The sequence below is a fragment of the Strix aluco genome, chromosome 4 (assembly GCF_031877795.1).
Source record: "Strix aluco isolate bStrAlu1 chromosome 4, bStrAlu1.hap1, whole genome shotgun sequence".
NCBI classification, from domain to species: domain Eukaryota; kingdom Metazoa; phylum Chordata; class Aves; order Strigiformes; family Strigidae; genus Strix; species Strix aluco.
Window position 1 is genome coordinate 91764826 of NC_133934.1, and position 24546 is coordinate 91789371.

At 48.0% G+C, this 24546-nt stretch overlaps 1 protein-coding gene across 1 annotated transcript in view; it reads right to left on the minus strand.

Annotated features, from left to right (window-relative positions):
* Positions 1–24546, minus strand: part of PAPLN (papilin, proteoglycan like sulfated glycoprotein) — a 52731-nt gene that overhangs the window by 3172 nt on the left and 25013 nt on the right. Inside the window, exons 5-26 of the mRNA XM_074824255.1 lie at positions 24274–24334; positions 23908–24010; positions 22291–22421; positions 21823–21946; positions 20977–21057; positions 19579–19751; positions 18845–18968; positions 17610–17736; positions 14631–14838; positions 12706–12882; positions 11249–11405; positions 10562–10648; positions 9733–10021; positions 9485–9602; positions 8658–8787; positions 6770–7421; positions 5866–6003; positions 4883–5007; positions 3803–3941; positions 2242–2379; positions 1458–1585; positions 796–904 (exon numbers count right to left, since the gene is read on the minus strand). Coding sequence (XP_074680356.1) covers positions 796–904; positions 1458–1585; positions 2242–2379; positions 3803–3941; positions 4883–5007; positions 5866–6003; positions 6770–7421; positions 8658–8787; positions 9485–9602; positions 9733–10021; positions 10562–10648; positions 11249–11405; positions 12706–12882; positions 14631–14838; positions 17610–17736; positions 18845–18968; positions 19579–19751; positions 20977–21057; positions 21823–21946; positions 22291–22421; positions 23908–24010; positions 24274–24334 — 3519 coding nt within the window. The remainder of the gene's footprint in view (positions 1–795; positions 905–1457; positions 1586–2241; positions 2380–3802; positions 3942–4882; positions 5008–5865; positions 6004–6769; positions 7422–8657; positions 8788–9484; positions 9603–9732; positions 10022–10561; positions 10649–11248; positions 11406–12705; positions 12883–14630; positions 14839–17609; positions 17737–18844; positions 18969–19578; positions 19752–20976; positions 21058–21822; positions 21947–22290; positions 22422–23907; positions 24011–24273; positions 24335–24546) is intronic.

Here is a 24546-nt window from a genome sequence, read left to right on the forward strand (position 1 = left end):
GAATTACCAAGGAAATGCAATTTGTTTCACTGAAAAGGGTTTCATTCAGACTCTGAAACTTACATCATTTTGTTAACTCAAATACCAAACTTAGGTATGGAAGAAAAGCTCTCTGTGAGATGGTCCACTTCAGTCCTACCCCTTGGAGTAGAGGAATTTAAACAATTACCAATCCATCTTTGTATCCTTTGCAAGGCTCCAAAACAGAACTGATTATTTTCAAATAGGGAACAAAACCCACACCAAACACTTGCACAAATGCAGAGTTTCCCCATAAACCATCAAGAGAAGAGGACACAGCTTTTCCTTTACCTTATTATAACACTTTATAATCTCCTTTGCTCCCAGCTTGACAGTAGAGAGAGAGAACTATTGCAGCAGGAAGCCGGGAGAAGAGTCACTGTTATTGTAGGGGCTAAAATATTTGCAAAGTTTAGGTAGAGAGTTTTATAAAGACCAACTAAAGGTCTTCTGATTACTCATTTTAGGTTTTGCTATTGTAATGTCACTAGCTGTCCAGCATGGAGCCCTTTTGAACTCCATGAAATCTTGGCTTAACATCTGCTTTCCTCCTTATTTGGCTGGAACATGAACTTACTGATCCCTACACCCCACAGGGATCTTGCCCAGGATATCTGGGTAACAGCCAAGTTGTTTAGGAAAGGGTAGGTGGTGCTAGCTGGGGCTGAGAACCATGGGTCTCTTCCTTACCTGGGAGGCTTCCTGCATAATTATTTGGAGGGTAAGTGATGCGGTTTGAGAAGAGAAGGCAAGTTCTGTCTCATTTTTGCTCACCTTGACCACCTTATGTTCACGTTGTTGCCAGTCACTGTACAGTGAAGCTGAGCAGTCCCTCCCTCTGGTACTGTGATGCTTGGCAGGAGACCAGTGATCCTCAGCTCTCCTAGACCAGAATAGAAATCATCACTAGCAGGAAGACAATGCCATGCTGCCCACTGTAGTAGGAACACTCCCTCATGGGAAAAGTCCAACATATGCTATGATGAGCTATGAGCCCCTAGGCCTTGAAACAGCATGTTTGGAGCTATGATGCTGTTGCTATGGGGAATGCAGATTTTCTAAGGGCTTCGGCCCAAGCAAGGGCAAGTAGCAGAGGCCTCAAAGAGCTTTTTCCTCCAGCTGGACACAAGCACATCATATGCACAGAACCACCTCCTTAGTTCCTCTTGCTCCTATGCCCATTCCACACCAGTGTTCCAGAAACAAGATCCTAAGAGTCACTCTTACTGCGCTACTGGTCCCTCTTCCCAGCTGCCTGGAGCACCACGATCTACTAGACACACACTGGGTAAAACAATTCACTCTTCCCTTGCCCTCAAGCTGCCTGTTAAACATCAGGTGTGAAGCCGAGAGGCATGGCCAGACAAGAAACCCAGAGACTGCCCAGCCCTCCCCATTTCCCGCTTGTGCCATGCGTGCCTCCACCCATCCAGTACCCAGAGGTCGGAACAGGACCTGGCGCTGGTCCTGGTCACGTCCATTTGAGGCAATGCAGGTAAAGAAGCCAACGTCTTCAGAGCTGACCCGGCTGATCACCAGTGCCCCATCTGACTGCTGCCTGTGCCTGGGGAAAAAAAAACAGAAAGCCCCTCAGCCTGGGCTTGGCTCAGGATGGGACTCCAGCCACCAGAGCTGAAGCCGAGCCTCCTGCACAACTTTGTAGTAGCACTGAGCAAAGGTTTAGCAGCAGCTCAGTTTAACCTGTAATGCAACCCCTAGTCCTCAAATCCCAGCACTAGTGCTGTAGACTCTGGAAAAGCTTGCTGCTAGGGCAGGTTTCTGGGAGCAGAGAGTGAGGGGAAAGCAGCACCAGTATCTGTGGAAGTTCACTGCAGGCACCCTGACCTCTCTCTTTGCTGTGACCCTCTGTTCTGGCTCACAGAGCAGCTGTTTTTTGGCAAATTTGCTTGCCATGTGTTCTCTTCCTGCTAATCTTGCAGATGAACAAATTTCAGCTTTGGCTCACTGGCAGACCCTGTGTCACAGCTGTTCTCTCGGGAGTTCAATGTTCAGACTTTGACAGGTGAGTGAGGCCAGGGCAGACAAGCAGTACAGTCTGGCCCCAACAGAGGAAGCTGGTCAGCACAAAGCAGGACGGGCCCTGGCTGCACGGCCAGCAGCTCCCTTCTCTCAGCGAGGGGACAGGGAAGGCAAGGCAAGGCTTGGCTCTCCTCCACATGAACCTGCCTATGGGTACGGTGGAGCCGCCTGGGAGCTCACCTGGGAGAGGAGAGGGGCTGCCCGTCTTTCTGCCACTTGATGGTGAGAGCCGGCGATGCTTCCACTGTGCAGGGCAGTCTGACTCTCTCTCCGACGTTGGCCTCCACCACTGAGGGCTCGCTCTTATCCATTCTCAATCTGCAAAGTCCACAAGCACAGCAAAAGATACAGAAAAGTCCTCATTCAGCATCTGACCTTCAGCACAAGGCTCTCTTAATCACAAGCCTTACTTTTTTCCTCCAACGGGAAAGGGCGGTCTCTGCACTCCCGTTAGAGTTCCGATACTTGCCACTACCAACGTTCGGAAAAGAGCAGTCTGCATCAAATCATGCTCCAGTTCAGCACAGCTTGGTGCTGCACTCCTGCCAGCCAGCTTAACCCTTTAGAGACAGCAACCCTGTTTCTTACAGCATCCCTCTGGATAACAGCCTCGGAAGTGTTAACAGCATGAGCACATGGCAAATGGTACAAAGTCCTGAATGGGCCACCAAGAAACCTTCCCCCAAGCTGCTTATCTGGCACACAAAAAAGAGCAGATAACTTTTTTGGGGTGTGAAGAGCCCATTGCAATCACCTGACTGCGTGCAAGGCCCAGGAGCTGGCCATTCACTCCATGCAGCAGAAAGGTTGGGGTCAGGCGCTCATACCACCCATCTCCTCATGCTCTTTGCACTCATAACTACAGCTAAACACCATTTTAGAAGGGAGGTAAACCATGATGTTCCCAGAGTCAGATAAAACATCATCTTCCCCACCCCCACTCTCCGACCTGAATTCTTGATCTCAAAAAACAAAACCAAAGAGCCTTAATTCAATGCTCTTAATTCAATGAATCACTTCTTTCTGCTTTTAGGCAGAAGCAGCTAAGGAGGTTGCTGGGGAGTTCAGCAAATTGGCTGGGTCTAAGGTTGTAAACTCAAAAGAAGGGAGGGATCAGATCATGGTCCCATTTAACCTGGAGCCCCAACATGCTGCATTTAAGGCAAAAATAATTTGTACCCTTTTATTTCTGTGGAGCCTAGAAGCACCAAAAAACCATGCAAGCAGCTACGAAATATGCCACCCAGTACGTGAGGAGATAGTTTTGAGTCAAACTGGTTTGTTCACAAAATATTTAAAATAGATGGGTGGAGACTAAAGTAACCAGAGCTTTTTTAAATATACCTATGTCTATTTTGTGCTAGTTAAGCAGTTCCTATTTGCTTTGCTTTTTTCCAGGACAGGTTTCTCTTTCTGCCTACTCTAATTTGAACAGCTAATGACTGTGCCCCTTGATATTTCTACTTTCATTTGAACCTAGCTCCTTTGCTGTCAGCCTCCCTGCACATCTTTGCTCAGAATAGGCTTCTTTCAAGAGACCCTCGGGGAGGACAGAAGACAGCTTGTGACTGGGATCTTCTCCCATTCCTGTTGTCAGCCGTTCAGTACTGCTTGTTTCCCAACCGTGCCCCAGAACAGCTGACCCAGGACCTTTCCAATCTTCAGCTTTTCTACATGAAGAGATGCCATATGGTTCATCAGCTGGGCACGGTGGACAAACTGTTGCTGTATGTGAACCTACCTGTATGTGAATCGCTGATGCACAGAGGAACCGGCTGCCTGTACAACCTTCCTGCCTCTGGATAGCTCTCGATGCTGCTGATTTTCCTTGTGAAGGACCCGACCTCTCTCACCCTCTGCCAGAACAGCGCTCTGGTACTCTATTCAAAATAAAATGCCATATGTGAATAAAAGGACACTTCTTACTGTGACCTCTTGCGTAGGGTTTCTATGAGCTTGGGAGAGCTCGCTGAACTGGAGCCAAAGAGCCCTTCAGCCATCTGTTTTCTGGCTGACTAGTGCAGTAAGCCTGCGCTGTCTACTAATGAGAGTCACAGACCTGCAGGCAAGCAATTTTAGCCTCCTTTCTCTCCTCTGTCAGTGAACATGTTGCAGCCTCCCTTAGGCCACAATGCCTTCTGCCCCATGTGCCATTGCTGTGACAAAGCAGACTTCAGAGATTGAAGGCTACAGGGTGCCTTGCTGGCCCATCTTTTGAGACTAGTCTTTCTTTTTGTTTGTTTGGGGTTTTTTTCTTAAATAAAGCACGTTTTTCAGAATAGAGAATTGTTTGTTACCCAGCAGGACCTGTTTGGGCAAAACACAAAACACAAACGCACCAGCATAGACAGCTATGGCAGACTGGTCACATTATAGTGTGAGATGGAAACCCAGGAAACTGCAGAAAACCCTTCTTCTGAAGTCTCCTTTCTGTGATCAGGAGGCAGCTGACAGCTCTCAGGGAGGAAGACATGTTCGCTGTGCTGGAAACAGGGCAGGTTACAGGCAAGCCACAACTCCGGCTCTGAGGTGGCACTTGCAGGGGAGGAAGTGCTTTAGGGATAAGGCTTTATCATGAGGCAACACCAAAAGAAGCCCTGCTGCCTCCACACTCCCCCCTTAGCACCCTTACAGCAGAGGAGACAGACTGCTTTGACTAGCACTTGGGACACCACTGCCACGGAGTGAAGGCAACGCTGTTAGCACAGTGTGGCAGCAGAGGAAGTTTGCTCCTGCAGCTGGCTTTATTGCTCCTCTGGTCAAAAACTGTTAACAAGGATCCCCGAGGTATCTCTTTGGTCTTAAGAGGAAGATAAGTCACCTATGATCTGTAATTGAATCTGTCGGCTCTCCGTCCTCCCATCAGAAATGAGGCATGTGTAAGTCCCGGTGTCCTCCAGCTTGACGTGGCTGATCACTAAGGAGCTGTCGGACTGGTAGGTGTGCCTGCAACAGGAGCAAGGATTAACTGCCTCTGCCTGCCCACGGACAGCAACTGGCCAAGGCAGACCAGCCCTTCGTGCTGTTGTTACATAAACCATCACCATGTAGTGCCCTCCCCGGCTTAGAAGAAAACAAAACCCTGTTGACGACAGAGAGGTCACAGGCAGGGGAAATAACTGCAGCAGAAAGGAGGTCAGGAACAGAGAGGAAACTGAGATGGGAAAACAGGCAACTGCTTTCAGCAACCCTCTCCCATGAGGAGGCAAACTGCCCTTCCAGGCAGGAGCTTGAGCCCCAGCAGTTATCTGCAAACAGAAAAGCATAACTGGGCTTTTCTTAACTGTGATTTTCATAACACAAAGTGACTGTCCAGCTCCAAACTGTTGCTGAAAACAGACTTATCAGGAAAAAAGTCTTTAAAAGCAGTTTTTAAACAAAAATTATATCTTAGATGAGAGTGCCAGAAACTTCCAGCCAGAGGAACTCCGAGTTATTTGGCTACAAGCTTCACCCTGGACTACTGACTCAGTGCTTCTCCAAGATGAATCCAAGAGAAACAATATTTTTTTTGTATCACTATCCACATGTCAGCTTCCACCAGTGCCTTGTTATGGGACAGCACCTGTTCTGCCCCATAACACTAGCCAGTGCCTCAATACTACTGCAGACTGTATCTGTTTCTGCTGTGCGCAGAGCAGGTGGACAGTTCATGCTCTTAGGTCAACACAGGACTTGTTTATTTTTAATTTTTATCTTTTAAGATTGTTAACAGTAAGATTATAAAGAGAGCAGGTGAGCACAGTTGGCACTCTGCCCAGCAAGGAGCCCATCTGCTCTAAAAATGAAGGTAGGTGAGCTCACCTGTCAGAGGAGACTGGTCTGCCATCCTTCATCCACTCCACTCTGGAGAAGGGGGACATGCCTGTCTTGCAGACCAGCTGGATGTTTTGTCCCACCACTGCTGTCACAAGAGAAGGCTTGGCTTCCTCCAGGATGGCTCTGAAAGAGAAGGCGATTCCATTGGCACCTCTGCTGCCCTCCTCTCCTCTGGGTCCTCTAATGTGACTCTGGATGAGTCACAACCACAGGGCAAAGCAGGACCAGCTGCCCATTTGGCTCTGAGCAGATGCACCAGGCAACATGTGGGGAGCCCTCTCCTACATGGCAAGGGTTGCTCTGGACAGACTGAATGCTACAGTATCTCCAGGAAGAGAAAGAGTCCTACAACCCCTCTCCTCTGAAGAAACTAGGTTCAGCTCAGCAGACAGACAGAGATCCAGTGCAGACACATTTAGATCTAGCTCTACGAACTCCTGATTTTCAGGGCAATGCTGTCTGGATTCTGAACCAAGCTCTGCATCTTAAAAGTCTTCCCTAGAACAACCCACTGCACACTCTGAAGTCAGAGAGCCAGCTAAATTTGTTGGTCAGAACACGAAAAACACCTATGGATTTTCATTTACAGTGTAAGAATGCCTCCCTGACAGAGACCCCAGGATCTTGTAGTCTTTTCACACACCATACTTCCAGTGCTGTCAGAGAGCAGGAAGAGCGCAAGGAAAAAGAGACAGCAGATAACTCCAGGGCCCGAATAACTTGATTTACCAAAGGGTCATATGTATAGCCAATCCATTGCATGGTATTCCCAGTCAGCTGGTCCCAGCTGGGGTAACACTTTCACTGCAGAGGAAGCTGCACTGATGCTTCACAATGAGCTGGCAGAACGGGGGGGTGGGGGGGGTGGGGGTGGGGGTGGAATCGTCACCTGTGCAGAGCCCACATTGGGAACAAGTCTGCAGGAGCCTGGTGCCCAAATCCCTCTGTCATGGAAACATCTGCTCCAGAAGCCTTATGCCACTGCTCGCCTTCCTGGGGTCGTGCCTGCTGGGCACTGCTGCGCTGCCTCTCCGCAGGCCCAGGCACTGCCGTGTCCCACAGGCGCAGCTGGCTCGGGCTGTGCAATCCACTTTGCTGGGTGCCCCAGCGCTGGCTCTCCAGCACACCAGTCCTTGGCAAAGACTCTGGCAGCACCTTGCCTCTCCAGCTGTCCTGTCTGTGGCTGTCTTGCGTGGGGTGTGAAGCCCCATAGACTCCTCCTTCTTGGCTGTGACTTGCAGACTCTCTTGGGGGTGGCTGCTGCTGACCCCGAGCATCCCCTGTACGAGAGTGGGAGCCAGTGTGCTGGCGTTGCAGGGCTCCTGTGCTAGAAGAGGGCTGGTGCTCCAGAGGACTGACCCCCACAGAATTGCGGCACACTCTCATGCACTCTTCCTCCGAGGCAAAGCTGTTTTTATTGCCGTGACAGCCACCGTACCAAAACCGGTTGCACTTGCCAACGACAGTCACAAAGTACCAGCGAGTGGTCCAGTTTGTGCAGGGGCCGTGGGCACTGGGCAGCAGGCATACGACAGGATACGCTACCAAAAACAGCAGAACAGAGGAAGGAAGATGTGAGGGTCACGAAGCACAAAGGTCCAGGTGCTTCAAGCCACCTGCCTAGATGATCTGGTGGGCCTTGTGGGCACAGGACACTTGAGTTTTGCACCCAGCTCTGCTTTGAAATTGGGCAGCTGCTCACATGTTTCTTTCTGCCCCAGTTTGCCACTGGTGAAAGGAAAACCAACCTCAGAGACTTTTCTGAATCTAGATACTAGACAGATGCTTTATGGTCTTTCTCGGGGAACTGTGCAGTTACAGGTTTGGCTCCCGGGCTTCCTCTCCTGCAAGGGGCACGTGGCTGCCATTTGCAAATTTCCAGCCCACAAAGCAAGTGGATTAGACCCAGTTGTGAAGCTTCGTGCACTACAAAATACCCCTCCACATGTTGATATAAAGAGCAGCCCAATGTGTCTACAAACCGAGCCCTGTGCTCCGAGTCATAGGTGTCACAGCCACATGCTGAAACACACTGGATACAGGGCTCTGCCTGAGGGAGGGGTCCTTTGCCAAGCTGTGGTTGAGCAGAGAGGACCCAGAGAGCTTTCCCCTTCCCCAAGGCAGCCCCCCAGGGCTGGTCACCAAGTAATCTCTGTGCTGTGGCAAAAGGGCAAGGCAATGCAGCAGCAATGTGCCTGCAGAGGATACAGCTGGAAACTACAGGAGCAGAGATGCTTCTGCCCAGCAGCTCTAGTGCCCTCATCGCAGAGCAGGCACTGTATTGAACTCTGCTGACTGAAAGCATCCATGTAGCCCTGAGCAACACCTCCATCCTTTGCTGTAGCTCTCATTCCACCCCTGTGCATGGGCTGTCTGAAGGCTGAGCACAGCCCTGATTCCTCAGAGAGGCCCTACATCTCCTAAACCCAGGTAAGTAATGTGGAGCACTCCAGACTGCATCAGGGTGTCTTCTCAGGGGCAAACAGCTCCCCAGAAGTCCTACAGACTGACAGAGATCACACACACACACTTCTGTCCAACTATCGGCAGAAGACAACAATTTCTGCCGTAGCTGACAGAACTGAACCATCTGGCTGTTTTTCTACACTCCCTCCAAGCTTCCCCTGCCCCAGCCACCAGGCGGAATTTCTTTTCAAAGAGTTAATTTACTACATTTTACAGAGAGCAGAGCCTCTACACAGGAAGCTTCCATATGCTACTGGATTCTGCAGAACTCTTCCTACGTTTCTAAACCAAGAAGCCAAAGCATCACTTACGGTAGTTGGGCCTATTGAGACATCCTTCCCCTTGAGGGCCTGAAGCTGAAGCGACATTGTCAAAACAGCAGCCGTACACAGAACTGCGGCACTCGCCCGAGGGGTGCTGCTGGGACAAGGCTTGGCTTGCCTTAGAGACAGGAATGGAAAGCCAAAAGTTATCATGCATGCATGAGGACAGTAGCACATGCAAGGCACCATGTCCAAGCTGTCGGCTGCAGAAGGCCAGCTGTTAGAGGAACCACTATTGTTCATTTGCCTCCTAGAGTCTTTCATGCTGGGAAGGAGTGGGAAAACTTGGTTGTCAGCCACGGAGCCAGGGCTGCACTTCTCTGCAAGACAGACCTAACCAGCCCAGCAGCAGGCCAGTTTTTTCAGCTGGCCCCACCAAGCACCCCAAGCTATGAGAGGAATTACCTCCCTGGCTATTTTGGCCTCAATTAATCTGAAGAGTTGACAAACAAAGACAATTAATAGTGGCCATGTTTTTCCCATCTTTTTCCTCCTAGAAATTGGATGGCAAGTTTCTGACTGACAGAAATTTGATTACTCAGAATTATTCAATCAGTTCTACACAGGATGGTCTTCTACTTCTCAGACATCTCCCAACCACCCACTCTGTCCCCTGCTTACAGTGGATCACAGGCGGATAGACTGAACTGGAGCGGAGTGGGCGAAAGGGCTTGATGCCATGCCTGGAGTATTGGTTCCCCAGCATTACTGGCAGAGATGAATCACAACAGAAACCCACCATGTGAGTCACTGGGGTCAAATCTGAATCTTCATACCTGATGGACTCCTAAAATGGAAGAGGTTTTTGTACTCACTGTTGGAGTGGCCGCAGTGGGTTGATTTCTGCTCACTTGAACATCACGGTAATATCGTGGGCATCCCATGTTGTTTGGACCCTGGGCAGCTGATACTCCATCAGGACAGCATCCATACCTACGGGCAGAAGGCAGAGGGGCTGCAGCAATACCTGACCTGCCCAGCTCAACAGGCACAGGCTGTAAATTTCAGTAAGCCCCCAGGAAAGGCAATGCCTCCCTGCTCAGGCCTATCTACTTCCAGCTACCTGTTTCGGTGACAGGTGCTGAAGGGGCAACCTTTCCCCAAAGGGCCTGAAGCCGGAGTGTGCCCATCTGGACAGCAGCCGTGTGGGCTCCGGTGACAGTCCTGAGAGTCAGTCCCTGCAGTGGGGTCCTGAGAGAAGCTGAGCTGATGGGAACCCGATGAGCGTGACCGAGATTCCCAGCGAACAGGCAACAAGTTGATGCCATGGTCTTTGGTGGATGGGATGTGGTGATTCCCAGAGGTACTACGGATCGTGGAGCTCCCAGAGAGCATCCGTTCATCACCAGAATCTGGGGAGAGAACTCCTTAAAGCATGCCAGTGAGCATCAAAATCTGGTCAGTTTTCCTCATCTCTGCTCTCTTTTACCTGCCCAAGGCTACAGGGCAGGCTTTTCTGCATTGGGGTTTCACCTGAATGTGTGTCTTCTGGCCCACCCTTCTGGATTTGGCTGTCCTAAGGTTCTTTGCTCACTGCCCTGACCATTCTTTCTACTGTCCCATGAGAAACCACCTGCCACATTACTGTGGTCCCCTCGCATCATCCCTTCTTCTTATGATCTGCTTTGAGTAGCACTTCTCTCAGCCAGCACTTAAGTCATTCTGTCAGAACCTGGGATCTATATACTGCTACAGAGTCTTCTACATGGACAGATTCAATTACCGCTCACTATTGGTGTAAAAGAATCTACACTTTGTCCCTAGCTCCATGAATGTCTAGGAGCCCATCAAAAGAATGAGAGAAATGACAAAAAGGAGGAACCTTCCCTCTACCACACCCTATTTCAAGTCCACGATCATCAAAAACCCAAACTAATAAAATTCTTCCAAACCTGTGGCAGGGCTGTTTGGGTTGTAACGTGTCAGCAAGGACTGGCGAGTGACATCGTATCCCATAGTGTCCTGCATACTGGGGACCTCTGCAAGGAGAGACATACACAAAATGAGTGCAGTTAGTCCAGACCTATGTTCTAATAATTGCAAATGCATCCAGGAGTCAACAGGAAACTAAAGTTGATGAAGATGTTTCTTTTCTCCTGGAACAGCTGCTGAGCAGCAATTGGATTCATCTGGATTCTCGGGACAGCAACCTGCAATGGGCAGGCAGACACAAGTCAGCATTTCAGCTCTGGCACGAAGACTAGGCACAGACAGCAAGCAAAATCTTCTGAGCAGTTGTGCCTCTTTTATAGCTGGTGCACAGATGGATGACAGTTGGCTATAGCTTTTAGCTGCTGAGCCTGCCCAGGTTGCCATCTTTCTTGAGTGGGAGTCCTGGGGTCAGTCTGCAGCACACAGTGGGACAGAGCCATCACAGAATACTGAATTCAAAATAGCACATACCGATGTTGTTCCCAAGCCTGTTACACACATTTCAAACAGCACAGGTACCGGGACTCTGAAGATGCCACAGTTACATGCATAAAACAAACTCACAGAATGGAGACAGAGAGCTGGAAACTTCTACTCCTAAACAAAAGCTTCTTAGGAAAAGCTAGGTGTGCAGCAATACCACTCACGCTGTGGCAGGTAGCAGGGCTGCGTGTTGCAGCTGCCCAGGGTGGCTGGTTTCTGTGGCTGGATGGCTTTGCATGTCTCAGGACTGTAGAATTTGGAGTCGCCGTCAGCGCAGATGACCTGGCGTGTCCGGATGCCTGAACTGCAGCTCTTCGAACACTTGATGACAGAGACAAGGCAAGTGAGCAGGCAGCAGAGGCCGAATACAGAAACCCCATGGACCAGAAGTGTGGAACAGCTGCATGATTAGCTGCAGGCTTAGCACAGCTTCCTCCACCAAGACAAAGCAAACAATATTTCAGCTGGATTCATCTGAACAATTAGAAAACCATACTTTAAACCATTTTACCAAACGTTTCACCCAGCCCTGAAGCATTAGGCTCTGAGCCAAGCTCAGCCTGTAATATCCAGATGAGCTGCTGGTACTCAGAGTGAATGCAGCAGGGAGCTAGAACGAATTGTTTCAGCTGGGCCTGAAGGCATCTCAGTACTATGGGGATCCACCAGCTGTGAGAGGGTCAGTTTTGAACTATGCATTCAAGAACAAGGGTTTACAACAGGAAAGCAAACTGGTGGCTTTCTTGTAAGCAGCTGACTGGAGTTCTCACTGGAAGCTGTGGATGAAGAGGGAGCAATGAGCTCAGGGGAGGGGAGAGAATGAGGTATCTGTGTAACCCACCTACTCATGGTAAGGTCTACAAACACTGGTAGAGTATTCCTCTCTTACGCAGATGCAGGTGGGAACCCTTCTGATATTGGAAATCCAGGGGCCAGGAAAGATCAGGTTAAGGTATGCAACTTCTTTAGCTGTTATTAAAACTTGGCCCACATCTCATGAAGAACCAGAATTAACATGTTTTAACTCAGAACAAGCTGGTCTGGTTAGCACGGGAGGGAAAAAGTGTGCTTGGAAGTCACCTGATGCATTGGATCTACCCCTATTTCCTCCCCCCCAGCACTTTTTCCAGGTTGAACACAGTCTGGCTCTCTCTACAAACACAAGACTAATCCAGCTGAAGCACAATTCATCTGAACAATTACAAAAGTGTACTTTAAACTGTATCACCAAACACAATGACCAGTCCTGAAGCCTGGAACTCTAGGCCATACTCAGCCAGAGAGCTGTTCTGCTATTCACAGCAATGGAGTGAAGAACTGGGAATAAGCAGCAAGAGTAGATTGTTTCACTTTATTGGCTGCATTTTGCCACTGTCACTGAAACTATAATCCCTCCCTCAGAAGGATTTATTTTTGTAGCAGCTGCATACAAAGCAGGCAGCAGATTAACTGGAGCATTACTAGTGCCAGTTACAATGCAACTGTGAGCCAAGAGACCGGTAATGAAGCAGTACATGCTCCCAGCCCCAGCCAACGTGCAGACTGCACGGATCAAAGCTTGTTTGTGAGGAGCACAGCAATATAATCAGTTATTTCCGAACCATGAAAGTGCAATGCTCACCAGGCCCCAGTCTCCAACGTGCCAGCCAATTTCCTGGACGCAGTTCTCCTTAAGGCAGGGTTGGGTGGCCGATGGCTTTGGCTCCATTAGGCAAGCGAAGTCCTGAGCCTGAGAGCCCTGCTGCGTTCTGCAGGTGACAGTCCGGGTCTGGACCCCTTCCCCACAGCTGGCCGAGCACTGCAGAAAGGGGCCCAATTGCAATTACAAGGAAGTATCTGGTTTCCACTTGCATTTCCAGGCTGTGATCCCTAACATTAGGGCAGAGCACCATTTTGAGATCACCTAAAACAATCAACCATCATTAAAATCATCTTCTGGGATGGGAGTTAGAAGAGGTTGTTTATGCTGTAAAAGGGACAATAAAGCATGGTGGATAGAGTCTGGGAGATCTGGAGCTCACTGGATGATTTTGGCCTAGTCATATAATTTCTCTTGATCTCTATCGAAGAAGACATGGAGAATGGTTTTGAAAAAATATCCATACTGCAGAATACATTGAGAACAATAAATGGCAGGAAATACCTGGAAACTCATGTTACTTACTCCAGATTAAAATCAGTTCAAGGTAAAGAAGTCAAGGGAAGGTGAAAAGATTAGGTTCTTGTATTACTCATGTCTTCTGCCTGAAGAACCTTATGCTCCATTTGTATGGTATGGAGCTGTGAAAACTTCTATACTAGTAACTGGTTTGTGACATTCTCAATGCCCTGAAATTCACAGTGGTGTTTCCTGGAATCCATCCTACTTCTCCATGAGTCACCAAGGTCTCTTACAAAGAGTATTAACTTGGGGACAGTCTGAATTACTTTAGATGAGCTTCCCAGCTGAGTTTCAGCCACTCATTTACTAGAGTGACCTTTTATCTCTGAAAGTACATGAAACACAGTCACTTTTGACAACCCTGGAATGAATCATTTAGGAATGAGTTTGTAAGAACATGACACTTGGTGCCTTCCCCAAATAGAGCTCTTACTCCGCAACCCTGAAGTTATCGCAGTATTCACATCTCACATAAAAAAAAAAAAAAAAAGACTTTATAGTCTAGGTTATCATGCCTCAAAGTAACATTTTATGCTGCTGCACCACTCAGACAAAGTACCACCACAAGACCGCAAGTCAAATGTTGTAAGCATGCATGTACTTTTAAAAGAGGAAAATTCACTTGCGCTTTAGGGACTGAGTAGACACTACCTTTACTTTCTAAGCCCTTGGAATGTAAAATGCCCTCTAAATGCCTGGCTGGCAGGACTGAGCACATACAGTTTGAATGGTTTCCTCTCCTGGAGATATAAATGCGCACAGGCATAAAAAATGCACCACGCAGCTGTGTTTGGAGAAGTCCTGCACTGACACACAGCAAACAGGTCACCAGTGGTTCAAGAGTATCTTTCTTACTGGCTGTTGTAGTGGTAGTACTGCTGTCCAGGGCTAGCAATGCTGAGGCAGCAATATGCATGGAAGTAAACAGCACAGGCAGGAGCCATGAACTCCTGTTTTACAGAGGAGGGAGTGTTAGTCCACATCATCAGCTGATGGACAGCAGCTCTCATGCCCACGCTCTGCCTTCACCAGACTCAGAAACTCAGCCAGGGCCATGTCTGGTGGATCTGATAAAAATACAGGAGCAGAGAAAGGACTGGCAGACCAGAGAAGAGAGAGAACATGCAATGAGAGCAGCAGAGGTGCAGGGGCATGCAGAGTTTTGAGGAACAGGGATGTGTTTATAGGAGGGCATAGCTGCTAGGTAGGTGGAGAACTTGTTTGGAGGGCTACAGGGACAAGTCCTTCACCTCTGCACACCACCTATCCAGGGACACACACTTTTTACAGTCCCAGAAAAGGAGCCTGGCTCTTAATCCCCAAGCTTTGGCAGATCCTCCTTCAGTAGGAGCCAAGAGGCAGTTACTTCCCATGCACAAACTCACCTCAGACCAGGGCCCCGTGCTCCAGGTCGCACACTGTCTCATGTTGCAGGGCTGACTGCTGCGAGGCTGCTGTGCGAAGGCCATGCACTCAGCATTATCCACCACCCCTTGCGAGCTCTGACCATCAAATGCCACACAGTAAACGGAGCGAGTCTGGGTGCCCCCACCACAGGTAGCTGAGCAGGATCCCCACTCCCCTGTTTTCCACCTGCAGGTCACAGAATCAAGGAAACAAATGTAAGCCCAGCTAAACCGCCCAGAGGCACAGGGGAGGTCAGTGCCACGCCCCTGTTGTAATCAGACAGGGAAAACATCCCTTTGCAGAAGAGAGTCAGAGGCAAGTTCCCATTTGACCAAGCGCTGCCCAGCTTAATTGGCAATGCAGAGCATGAGTCCCACTCCAGAGACAAATCCCCAGCTACAAAACACTTGTTTCTCTGGAAGTGCAGAGCTCTCCCAGAAGGGGAAGGTTTTGGTCTCCTGGTGTCTGCAAAAATGTCATGTCTGGAATGGAACATCAAAGAAAAAGAAAGAAAAAAACCAAAGAAAACAAGCCAGATCATTTAAAAGAAAAGCAACCCAGACCAGCCTAACCACCCATTACACTCCAGCCATTATCAGAAACAGTAAAACCAAGCCAAGATCTCACTCTGCCTGCAAACCATGCCAGACACTCTCAGAAGTGTTTGTGAACTTCTTTCTCACTGACAGCCAGTAGAAAGCTGGTTTATTCCTCCCATTGGTCAAATTCTCTAACAGCAGCACACACAAAAAAGCCTCAGAAACTTTAAATAGATTTTGTCCTGTGTTTGGTTGCTGAAGCTGTTACAGAAATGATACACCCTTGCTAACAGGAGGGGGAATGACCACAAAACAATCTGACTGTTTGGATGCTAAAATCCTGGCCCTTGTCTATTCCTGCATCTCAGAGCTGCCCAGGTAGCTGGGACCACAGCTTACATGGCCTGGCTTCAGAGACAACATAACATTTCATTCCCAACTCCAGTGTGCTGCACAGTCAAAAGACACTGGTGGTGGAGGGGGAGCATCACAGTAATGTGCTTGTCAGCTGCTGCCTCCACTTGCAGCCAGGTAAGCTGCAGCCAGGGAGTAAAGGCAGTTCATGTTTTCTCCCCTAGTCTTCCAACTGCTTCCCTGGTCTGCCCTCATGACACCTAAACAGAGTTTCAGCCAGCCAATTTGCACTCACGCCCTACCAGAAACTCCACAGCAGACTCGGTCATGTTCATCTTAAGATACCCTTCTTTATTGCTAAAGATGCAAGTATCAGTCTGAAACAGGATGGCCTTTGCTATAAAATATGATGTTCCCTTTTCAAAGGGAACAACTGCAGCAAATAGAAGCCACTTAGAGTGCTGTGGTTGCAGGGCTCAAAACAAATTCATTGATCAAGATTTTTCGGAAGCTCCAGTGGGGATAACCCCTCCCCAAACAGTATTCTTCCTCCTGTAAAGCAAATGTACAGTTTTAGAAGGGCTATATCAACTGGATGGGCTCACCTACAGCTTCCTTCAATTGTGAGTCAAGACATCTTCTCTGACACTTGTTTCATTTCCTCTGTAAGACGAGGTCAACCACAAGACCTATATGAGGATCCCTCATCAGAGGACAAAGAATTGCAAGTCCTAAGCTATTAGCAGCTTGATGGGGGACAACTGTTTTGCTTTTGATCTTTTTTATTTCTCATACCTCAGTGTACATTAGAAGAATCATGTGTGTCACATCCTTGTACTCATCACAGTTTATAAGCACTTTTCTGCCTGCTATAAGGCCCACACCAAAGAAAGAAGCACTTTTAAGAAACAGGCTTTTGCTATGACATGCTGGCATCCTGGCCAATGTTTCAATTGCCCAATCCATCATGCTCTCTTCTCCTTTCTGTTCTCTTCTCTATCTTGATAAATCAAACAAAAATCTTCCAGAACATCCCTTCACCTCTTTACCCTGATTCCAGAGAAAAAGCAACAGTTATCAGGATAAGCAGCCAAAAGCTATGAAGAAACTGTCCCCTTCTCAGTCCCCTAAGAATCAAGTTACCAGGGGCACGCACAACCACCTAAGCAAAGCTGCACCCTCCACCATCATTTTCATTGACAAGAATCAAAAGCAAAGCACCACTGCTACCACCAGTGCCAAAGAGCAAAGCCCCCACAGACTTCAGTGGGCAACAAGGTGAAGAGCAGAAGAAAGCAGCTGTCTTCCTGTGCTTTTTGTAACCTCCTTCTCCTTGTTACCTCTTCATTTGAGAGCTCCATGCTCCACTGTGACTCCAGGCTTGCGGCAGATAGATGTAGGAAGTCCTTTATACACAGAACAAAGGATTTAAGGAACTTAAAACAAGTAGCTACAGGCTACCGTGTATTCAGAAATGCTTCCAGGTTTCCAAGTGTCCTCTCACCCCCAAAAGCACCCTCACAGGCCTTCACTGCACTCAGACACACAGTGAGACACACAGTTAAGGCTCTGGTTACAGCTCTGGATGCTCATGTAACAGCCAAGTGAAGCCAACTGTAAGTCTATGCCAGCAAGGGACAAGGTGGAAATGGCTGGGTAAAGCAGTTTGAAAATGACGGAGAATGAAAAGATTCCAGGACTCATCCATTTCGAAGAGCGAGGACACAGGGAACGCAGAAACCACACCAGCTCTGACCTCCTATGCTGTTTTTGCAGGCTCCAGTTGAAGAGAACAAAAACCAGAGAATCTGTTTCCTATCTCCTAGATGGGCTAGAAGACTATCCTCCACAATCACACTCTGGAAAGTGAATTTAATTGGTCTATAAAATAAACATAGGATGTATTAAGCCCTTTCCTTGTCTCGGGCTTTCTCTAAGAAGTGAAATACTTCCCTGGAGGGAAACATGCTGGAGGGCAGGAGAAGTGAGAGGGTCATTCCTTTTCTTGGTTCAAAAAGCACCTCAGAAAGATGTCAGAGTCCAGAAGAAGGAAGGAAATCTTACCGTTTTGTCTGAGGACAAGTTTGACGGCCACATGTCCGGTTATTGTCTGGCTGTGGTTTATTCCTGCACATATAGTCTGGATAAATTTCATTGTCTATGGTACAAAACACCAAGCGGGTTTGGAAACCTAAAGGAGAAGCAAGAGAGTATCCTGATCAGTACAAACCACCCAGGACTAGCTTTGCAATGTGCTAGTGGTGACAAGACAAGTTTCTAAATTAGTGCAGAATCAACACCCGTCCCAGCCAATCTGGAAAAAAGTCAGATGCAGTTCTTGGTCTGTCACTAAACATACAAATGATGCCTCCCCACAGTATAGGAGTCCACTGGAAGGGCAAGAGAGGCAGAAGTTCTGTGTAGTTGAGGGGCATTTTCCTATTATTTTATGGATTGAGACTCATAAGGGAAGTGCCATATCTATATATCGTTCATCAAGGAATGTTGCACGATGTGTGTAGTATACAGCAGCAGAGCTGGGGGCCTCCTGTTAGACTCAGGTCAGTCTTGTGAAGACTGGATATGGGAGGAAAACTTGCAACTCTTTATGCTTCCTACAGGATAAGAGTGCCCAGGCAAAGACAATATCAGCACCTACAACCACAACATGGCAAAAGCTATCAAGATGGCCATCAGCACAGACCACCAGAAGAGGCTGATAGGAACTCTCTATACCAATCAATCAGCTGGAGAGTTTATTTGTTTGATTGGAGTGTTTTGTTTTGGTTTGTTTTTTTAAGCTTAAATTCCCTAACTTTGCTCATGGAAGAATCTGTAAACTGAACATGACATGACACCCCAGGAGATCTAACAGCCCCCCTGGAAAGAGGGAATCTTTCAGGCTATGGTAGAGAGGAATGATGTGATTCAGTTATGTAGGCTACGTCAGTTTGAAGAGGACCTCTCAAGTGGTTGAAGAGGCCTGAAAAGGCCATAAAGAACTGGAGCAAAACAAAACAATGGCTATCTATGAAGATTCTTAACAGATCCTACTAACAAGTCTGAGGACTAGGGCATGGAAAATAAGATAGGACAAGGCACAGGGCAAAGTCCTTTTGTGACTCCATCTGTGACTCTCCCTTGACAAAACCTTAGGTGCACCTTGCAGATACCTGTTCTGTCTTCCATCCAGAGACTGCTGGGAAGCAGCTGCAGAGGGCAGCACACAGTCACAGAGTCTTCAGGGTGTGGATATAAACCCCACACCAACGGCCAGAGACCAGGTCCTGTTCCCTTACCTCCTCCGCATTCGGAGCTGCACTCACTCCAGGAACCATAGCTCCAGCTGTAACCCGAGGCCTGTCCCTGCACGGGCAGGTAGTACTCATACTGTACCCCTGGGTTTGGTTCCTGGCTGATGAGCTGTGAAAGCATGGGAGAAAGTCAGGGAAATCACAGCAGCAGCACTTTTCCTCTTCACAGCATTTCCCCACCATGTTTGAGCGTTCGAGCTGCCTTGGGCCTTTGCTGTTCGAGGAGCACTTATTCTCTATGCTGTGTTATCTCCTTGCCTTCTACAACACTCTAGAGAGCATTAGCTTTCAGAGAAGGGTGCATTCATCCTCCTCAGCATCAGCAGATTCAGGTGCTCCTGTAACAGTAAGTACCTCTCCTGGCCTACAGCACACTATAACAGGCAGTGCCCTAGAGCCCATCTCTGCCCCAGCACCATTTGGTGCTGACTCCCCCCTACCTCAAAGTCAGAGCCCAAGGGAATAGGCAGGAAGCCAACATCAAGCCTTGCCCTGCTCCTTTCTGGGCAACAGAACCAGAGCAGAAAGTAGTGCTATTTCCGATTTCTGCAAGACCACCTTGGTCTAGCCTGGGGGCCTACAGCCTCATAAGATTCCTGGGGGCCCCGCCAGTCTTTCCCATGTGGTCCCCACCAACGCACTCCCATGGCACAAAGCAGGGGCTGCTACTCAAAGCAAGGGAGCAGGGGTATCAGCCAGAGACAGGCACAGCTGCTTACCTCAATGACGAGGGGTTCTGTGGTGGGACCCTGAGCATGGAGGAGCTCTGGAGCCAGATCACCCTCCGAGCCACGGTCATAGTGCATAACCGTGCTAGCTACCTGCAGCGCTCGGCTGAAGTCGATTGTCCAATGTCCGTTCAGATAATATTCCCCTCGCACGTTCTTGACAGCTGGACAAACCCAGAAGCCAGAGAAGAAAAGGCAGCAAGTTAACATACCTATAACCTGACAATTGGCTCCAGATAGCACAAGACAGAGTCTGCTCTAGACTTTCAGGGTACTGGCAATCAATCCACAGAGCTCTCAGCTCTGCCATTTGAACCCCAGCTCCTTTACATCATTACCACAACCCTTTAAGTGTGGCAACTATCTAATAAGGCAGCATCTTCCAACACATCAAAAATTCACACGTCAAGAGAGGACCATAAGAACTCCACAGGGATGCTTCCATTTCCACTCAACACTGTATCACAGGTGTGGCAAATAAAGGTGACCATCACTGTCCAACAATGCTGTCCCCCCATAAGGCACTCTTTCCAGAAGCTGCTCCACATTCAGACAGTGGTTCTTGCCAGCTTTGCTGCAGACCAAGTACTTCTTAGCTGCACAGCTAAATGCCTCCAGCATATTCCAGTCTCTGCATTCCCCACAGGTACTCACTGAGGCACAGCCTAAGTCAGACTTTGTCCCACTTGCTGTTAAGATGTGGGATTCACCCCCCACTGCCTCTACACCGTTGTCCTGTTCATCAGACATTCTATGCAGAAAACAAAAACTTTGGTGCTGCATCCCGTTTTCTACAAAGCAAAACATCACCTGACAGATTTGTCCAAAGTACAGTGTGATGGAAGTGTCAGAAAGCAGTGCTTTCTCCGCTGGAATTTCCTCAGCCCTGCCCAGAAAGCTAGGTGAGGACATTTCTCCCTCCTTTTTGCCCTCTACAGCATGACCAGAATTTGAAGTGGTACAGAGAAATACCCAAAAGATATCTCAGGAAAAGAAGCCCATCCCAAACTTTTCCATGGCAAGAGTAGTTAGGATTTACATTCACCAAACAAACAGCAGAACTCATAGCCAAATTTTGCTCTATCAACTAGACTACTTGTAAGTTCCAGGCCCAGAGTCTGAATGTGGCGTGGGTACTTTTATTCCCCATCCAAGAACAAGATCACCACAGGACAGAAAATGAGGTAAACCTGAAGCCCAGAGTTGAGCATCACTAACACTGCAAGGATACGCAATGAAAATCAGATCCTGATTTTCAGAGAGTTTTTCCCTCTGCCATATCAAGGCCTCAAGGTAAACATTCCAAAGCCCAGTATACCTGAAAACCAAATTTTAATGCAATGGCTGGAATCCAAATGGACTGAAACACAGGTTCTGACCCAGTCTTACCCAGGAAGTTCCTGCTGGGCATAACCTCCTTAATTTGAATGCTTGTGGCTCCCACAGGAATGATGAAGATTTGATTGTAACCTTAAAAAAAAAAAAAAAGGGGGGGGGGGATTATTCAGTATCTGTTCATGGATGCCACACAGTCACTCTTCTGTGCCAAAGATGCTCATGGTTTCATTGGTGCCTGAACAACCGTATGAGCTTTATGACGGTGCCTTGGAGTATTTCAGCTGTCACTATATCTGCATTCTGAATAGCTTCACCCTGCGCTATCCACAGGTCAGTCCATGTGTAAAAAGTTCCAATTACGCCTCAGAAAAGTAAGCACAGCGGTCAGTGCAAAGTCCATTTTTTAGATTTAGATAATCTTCAGAATTTCAGTAAGCATCATATTGGAGATCAACACAGAGGGATTTGACCACAAGAGTAGTTATCTTGAAATTTTTCAAAACTGGCTAAATGCAGAAGCTGCAATCCCATTTGCAGCCTTGCACTAATCCTGGTGAGGCTACCGGGACACTGGAAAGGGGGACAGTCTGATGAAGGAGGTATATAGCTATGTTCATATGGTACATTTATAGCACCTGCTGGAGACTGAGCATGGCAAGTCCTTTACTCTGTACAGAGACTAAGGAAGTTATTCCCAGGATAAGGCCATCAACACATTTTTTGATGATAAAGATGCTGAAGAGCCACACGCCATACAGACATTTCCGCTGAACATCCAAGCCTTCCTACAATGATCACGATCACGTGAGCAGGTGCCCCCACCAGCCCTTGTAGCAGCTTGACTTTAGGTGTAACTCTCTCCTTCTCATCTGTTCAAACTACCTAGATCATCTGTACCTTTAGGGAGGCTGGGCACATCAAAAGTACCCTTCACACCATAGCAGGTGCTGCCATCTCCTCCACACTTCAGGCACTTGTCCTCCTTCTTGGCAGATTCCAGCATGTTATCACAGCCAACGGCCTGTCAGAGCACAGGAGCATTGATATGAATAAACCATAATGACAGAGGAAAGAAAGAAAAAATGGCCAGATGCTGGACTGATCTAATGAGAAAGCCTGAATCTAGGGAGTCTGGGAAGCAGGATAGGGCAAGGAAGGATTTGTCAGAGAAAGGACAGAGTTGGCATCTTCTATTTCACATTCAGAGATAGATAAATGCTGTCCACATCCTCCTCAACACCTTGGAAATGGAATGATTCTCCTTTTCTGATGCTATTAATAAAAGATAGCCAAACAGAACAAAGGGAAGCGACAGAAAGACTGACAGACCCAATGGTAAAGGAAGGAAGCAGAAAGATGACTAACCTGACAAACTCCCTCTACACAGATGTCCCGCTTGCCAGGTTCACAGGTAGTCCCATCTACCACTGCTTCCTTGTGCCTGTAGTAGAAGTTTTCTCCCTTGGGAATACAGTTTAACTCACACTTATTAGGCGCTGGTAGGAGAGAAAAAACAAACATTATATAGTATGGCTAATAGCTTGATAATGCATCAGGAACCTGGCTTTAGATCACAGGAGCAGAAACAGAGGGGTGAACTGATATTAAGTGGCAGATATTGAACAAATTTATGGGTCAAACTGCTGGGATCTGGAAAAATATCCTGATAAAGACTCACTGTATGGAACCATGGAACCTTCGCTGGCCAGTGGTGGAGGGGGGAACGTTGTGCCAGGTGAAGATCTCATTAATTATACGCATTTGTTTCTCCTGTGCCCTGCTAGTATTCTTTTGCCAATATTGAAAAATACAGCAGAGCTTTTGCTTCTTTAATACTTAAGGACCTATCTGCAACCAGTTCCAGCTTTCTTAAGCAATGTTTCTGAAGGAATGGCTGTTACAAGGGATAACTATGTATTGCTGCCTCTTGGACCGTGCATCCACTATCTTCATGAGAGCAATGCTTTGCTGCTGGCAAAAAGATTTTTTCCATGCCACCCCCTGTCCCCCCCACTCCAACTAAGCAGGTACCCTAAGAGGATACTAGAGTCAAAAATATTACAGTCACTTCAAAACAGTTAGGGATGAAGTGTAACCCTACATGTTTAGCACAGAATCATCTAGGTTGGAAAAGACCTTGAAGATCATCCAGTCCAACCGTTGACCTAACACTGACAGTTCCCAACTACACCATATCCCTAAGCACTATGTCAACCCTACTCTTAAACACCTCCAGGGATGGGGACTCCACCACCTCCTTGGGCAGCCCATTCCAAAGCCCAACAACCCGTTCTGTAAAGAAATGCTTCCTAATATCCAGTCTAAACCTTCCCTGGCGCAACTTGAGGCCATTCCCTCTTGTCTTATCACTTGTTACTTGGTTAAAGAGGCTCATCCCCAGCTCTCTGCAACCTCCTTTCGGGTAGTTGTAGAGGGCGATGAGGTCTCCCCTCAGCCTCCTCTTCTCCAGACTAAACATCCCCAGTTCCCTCAGCCGCTCCTCGTACGACCTGTGCTCCAGACCCTTCACCAGCTTCGTTGCCCTTCTCTGGACACGCTCGAGTCATTCAATGTCCTTTTTGTAGTGAGGGGCCCAAAACTGAACACAGTAATCAAGGTGCAGCCTCACCAGTGCCGAGTACAGGGGTAAGATCCCTTCCCTGTCCCTGCTGGCCACACTATTTCTGATACAAGCCAGGATGCCATTGGCCTTCTTGGCCACCTGGGCACACTGCTGGCTCATGTTCAGCCGGCTGTCAATCAACCCCCCCAGGTCCCTCTCTGACTGGCAGCTCTCCAGCCACTCCTCCCCAAGCCTGTAGCGCTGCTGGGGGTTGTTGTGGCCCAAGTGCAGCACCCGGCATTTGGCCTTATTGAAACTCCTACAGTTGGCCTTAGCCCATCGCTCCAGCATGTCCAGATCCCTCTGCAGAGCCTCCCTACCCTCAAGCAGATCAACAGTCCCACCCAACTTGTCATTACCTCCATAGTATGGAAGCCACTTGTATTTCTTTCCTTGGAATTCTGTCCCATCAAACTCTGCACATTGCTCTGCCCGGAAATCCTGGGAGCCTTCCGGGCAACTCTGTTTAGAAGAGAAAATGTTTGTTTTGGGCCTTTGTAAAAAGGAGGAAAATTAAGTGCACAACAAAAAATTGTTTTTTATTTGTTATTGCTCTAAATCAGGGTCATAAATTTCACATGTTTTTGAAGGGATAGTATTGATGAACCACATTCATCAGTGATGCCAGAGAAACTAATGATGACATATTACTTCTGAACAAGAATGATGTTTGTCTGGGGAAAAGGAGCAACAGGCAAGCAAAAACAAAAAACAGAGCACTGTACCTGAACATTGCATGACCGATAGCTTCGAGTTGGTCCAACACAACTGGAAGCACTTTCTGTCCTGAAAACCAGAAAAACAACATGAAGTTCTCTGAAGAATACACACACAGAAAAAATCGCCTCACGGCAGACATTAAAAATCACCTTCACATTGAGCATATCACCCTCACAGTTTCCTGAAACAGCACTTTTCCACTAAAGTGAACTGGCATCTTCTAGTGCCATTTTCTGAGATGGTTTGTATTCTGGCATGGACGAGACACACACCATGAA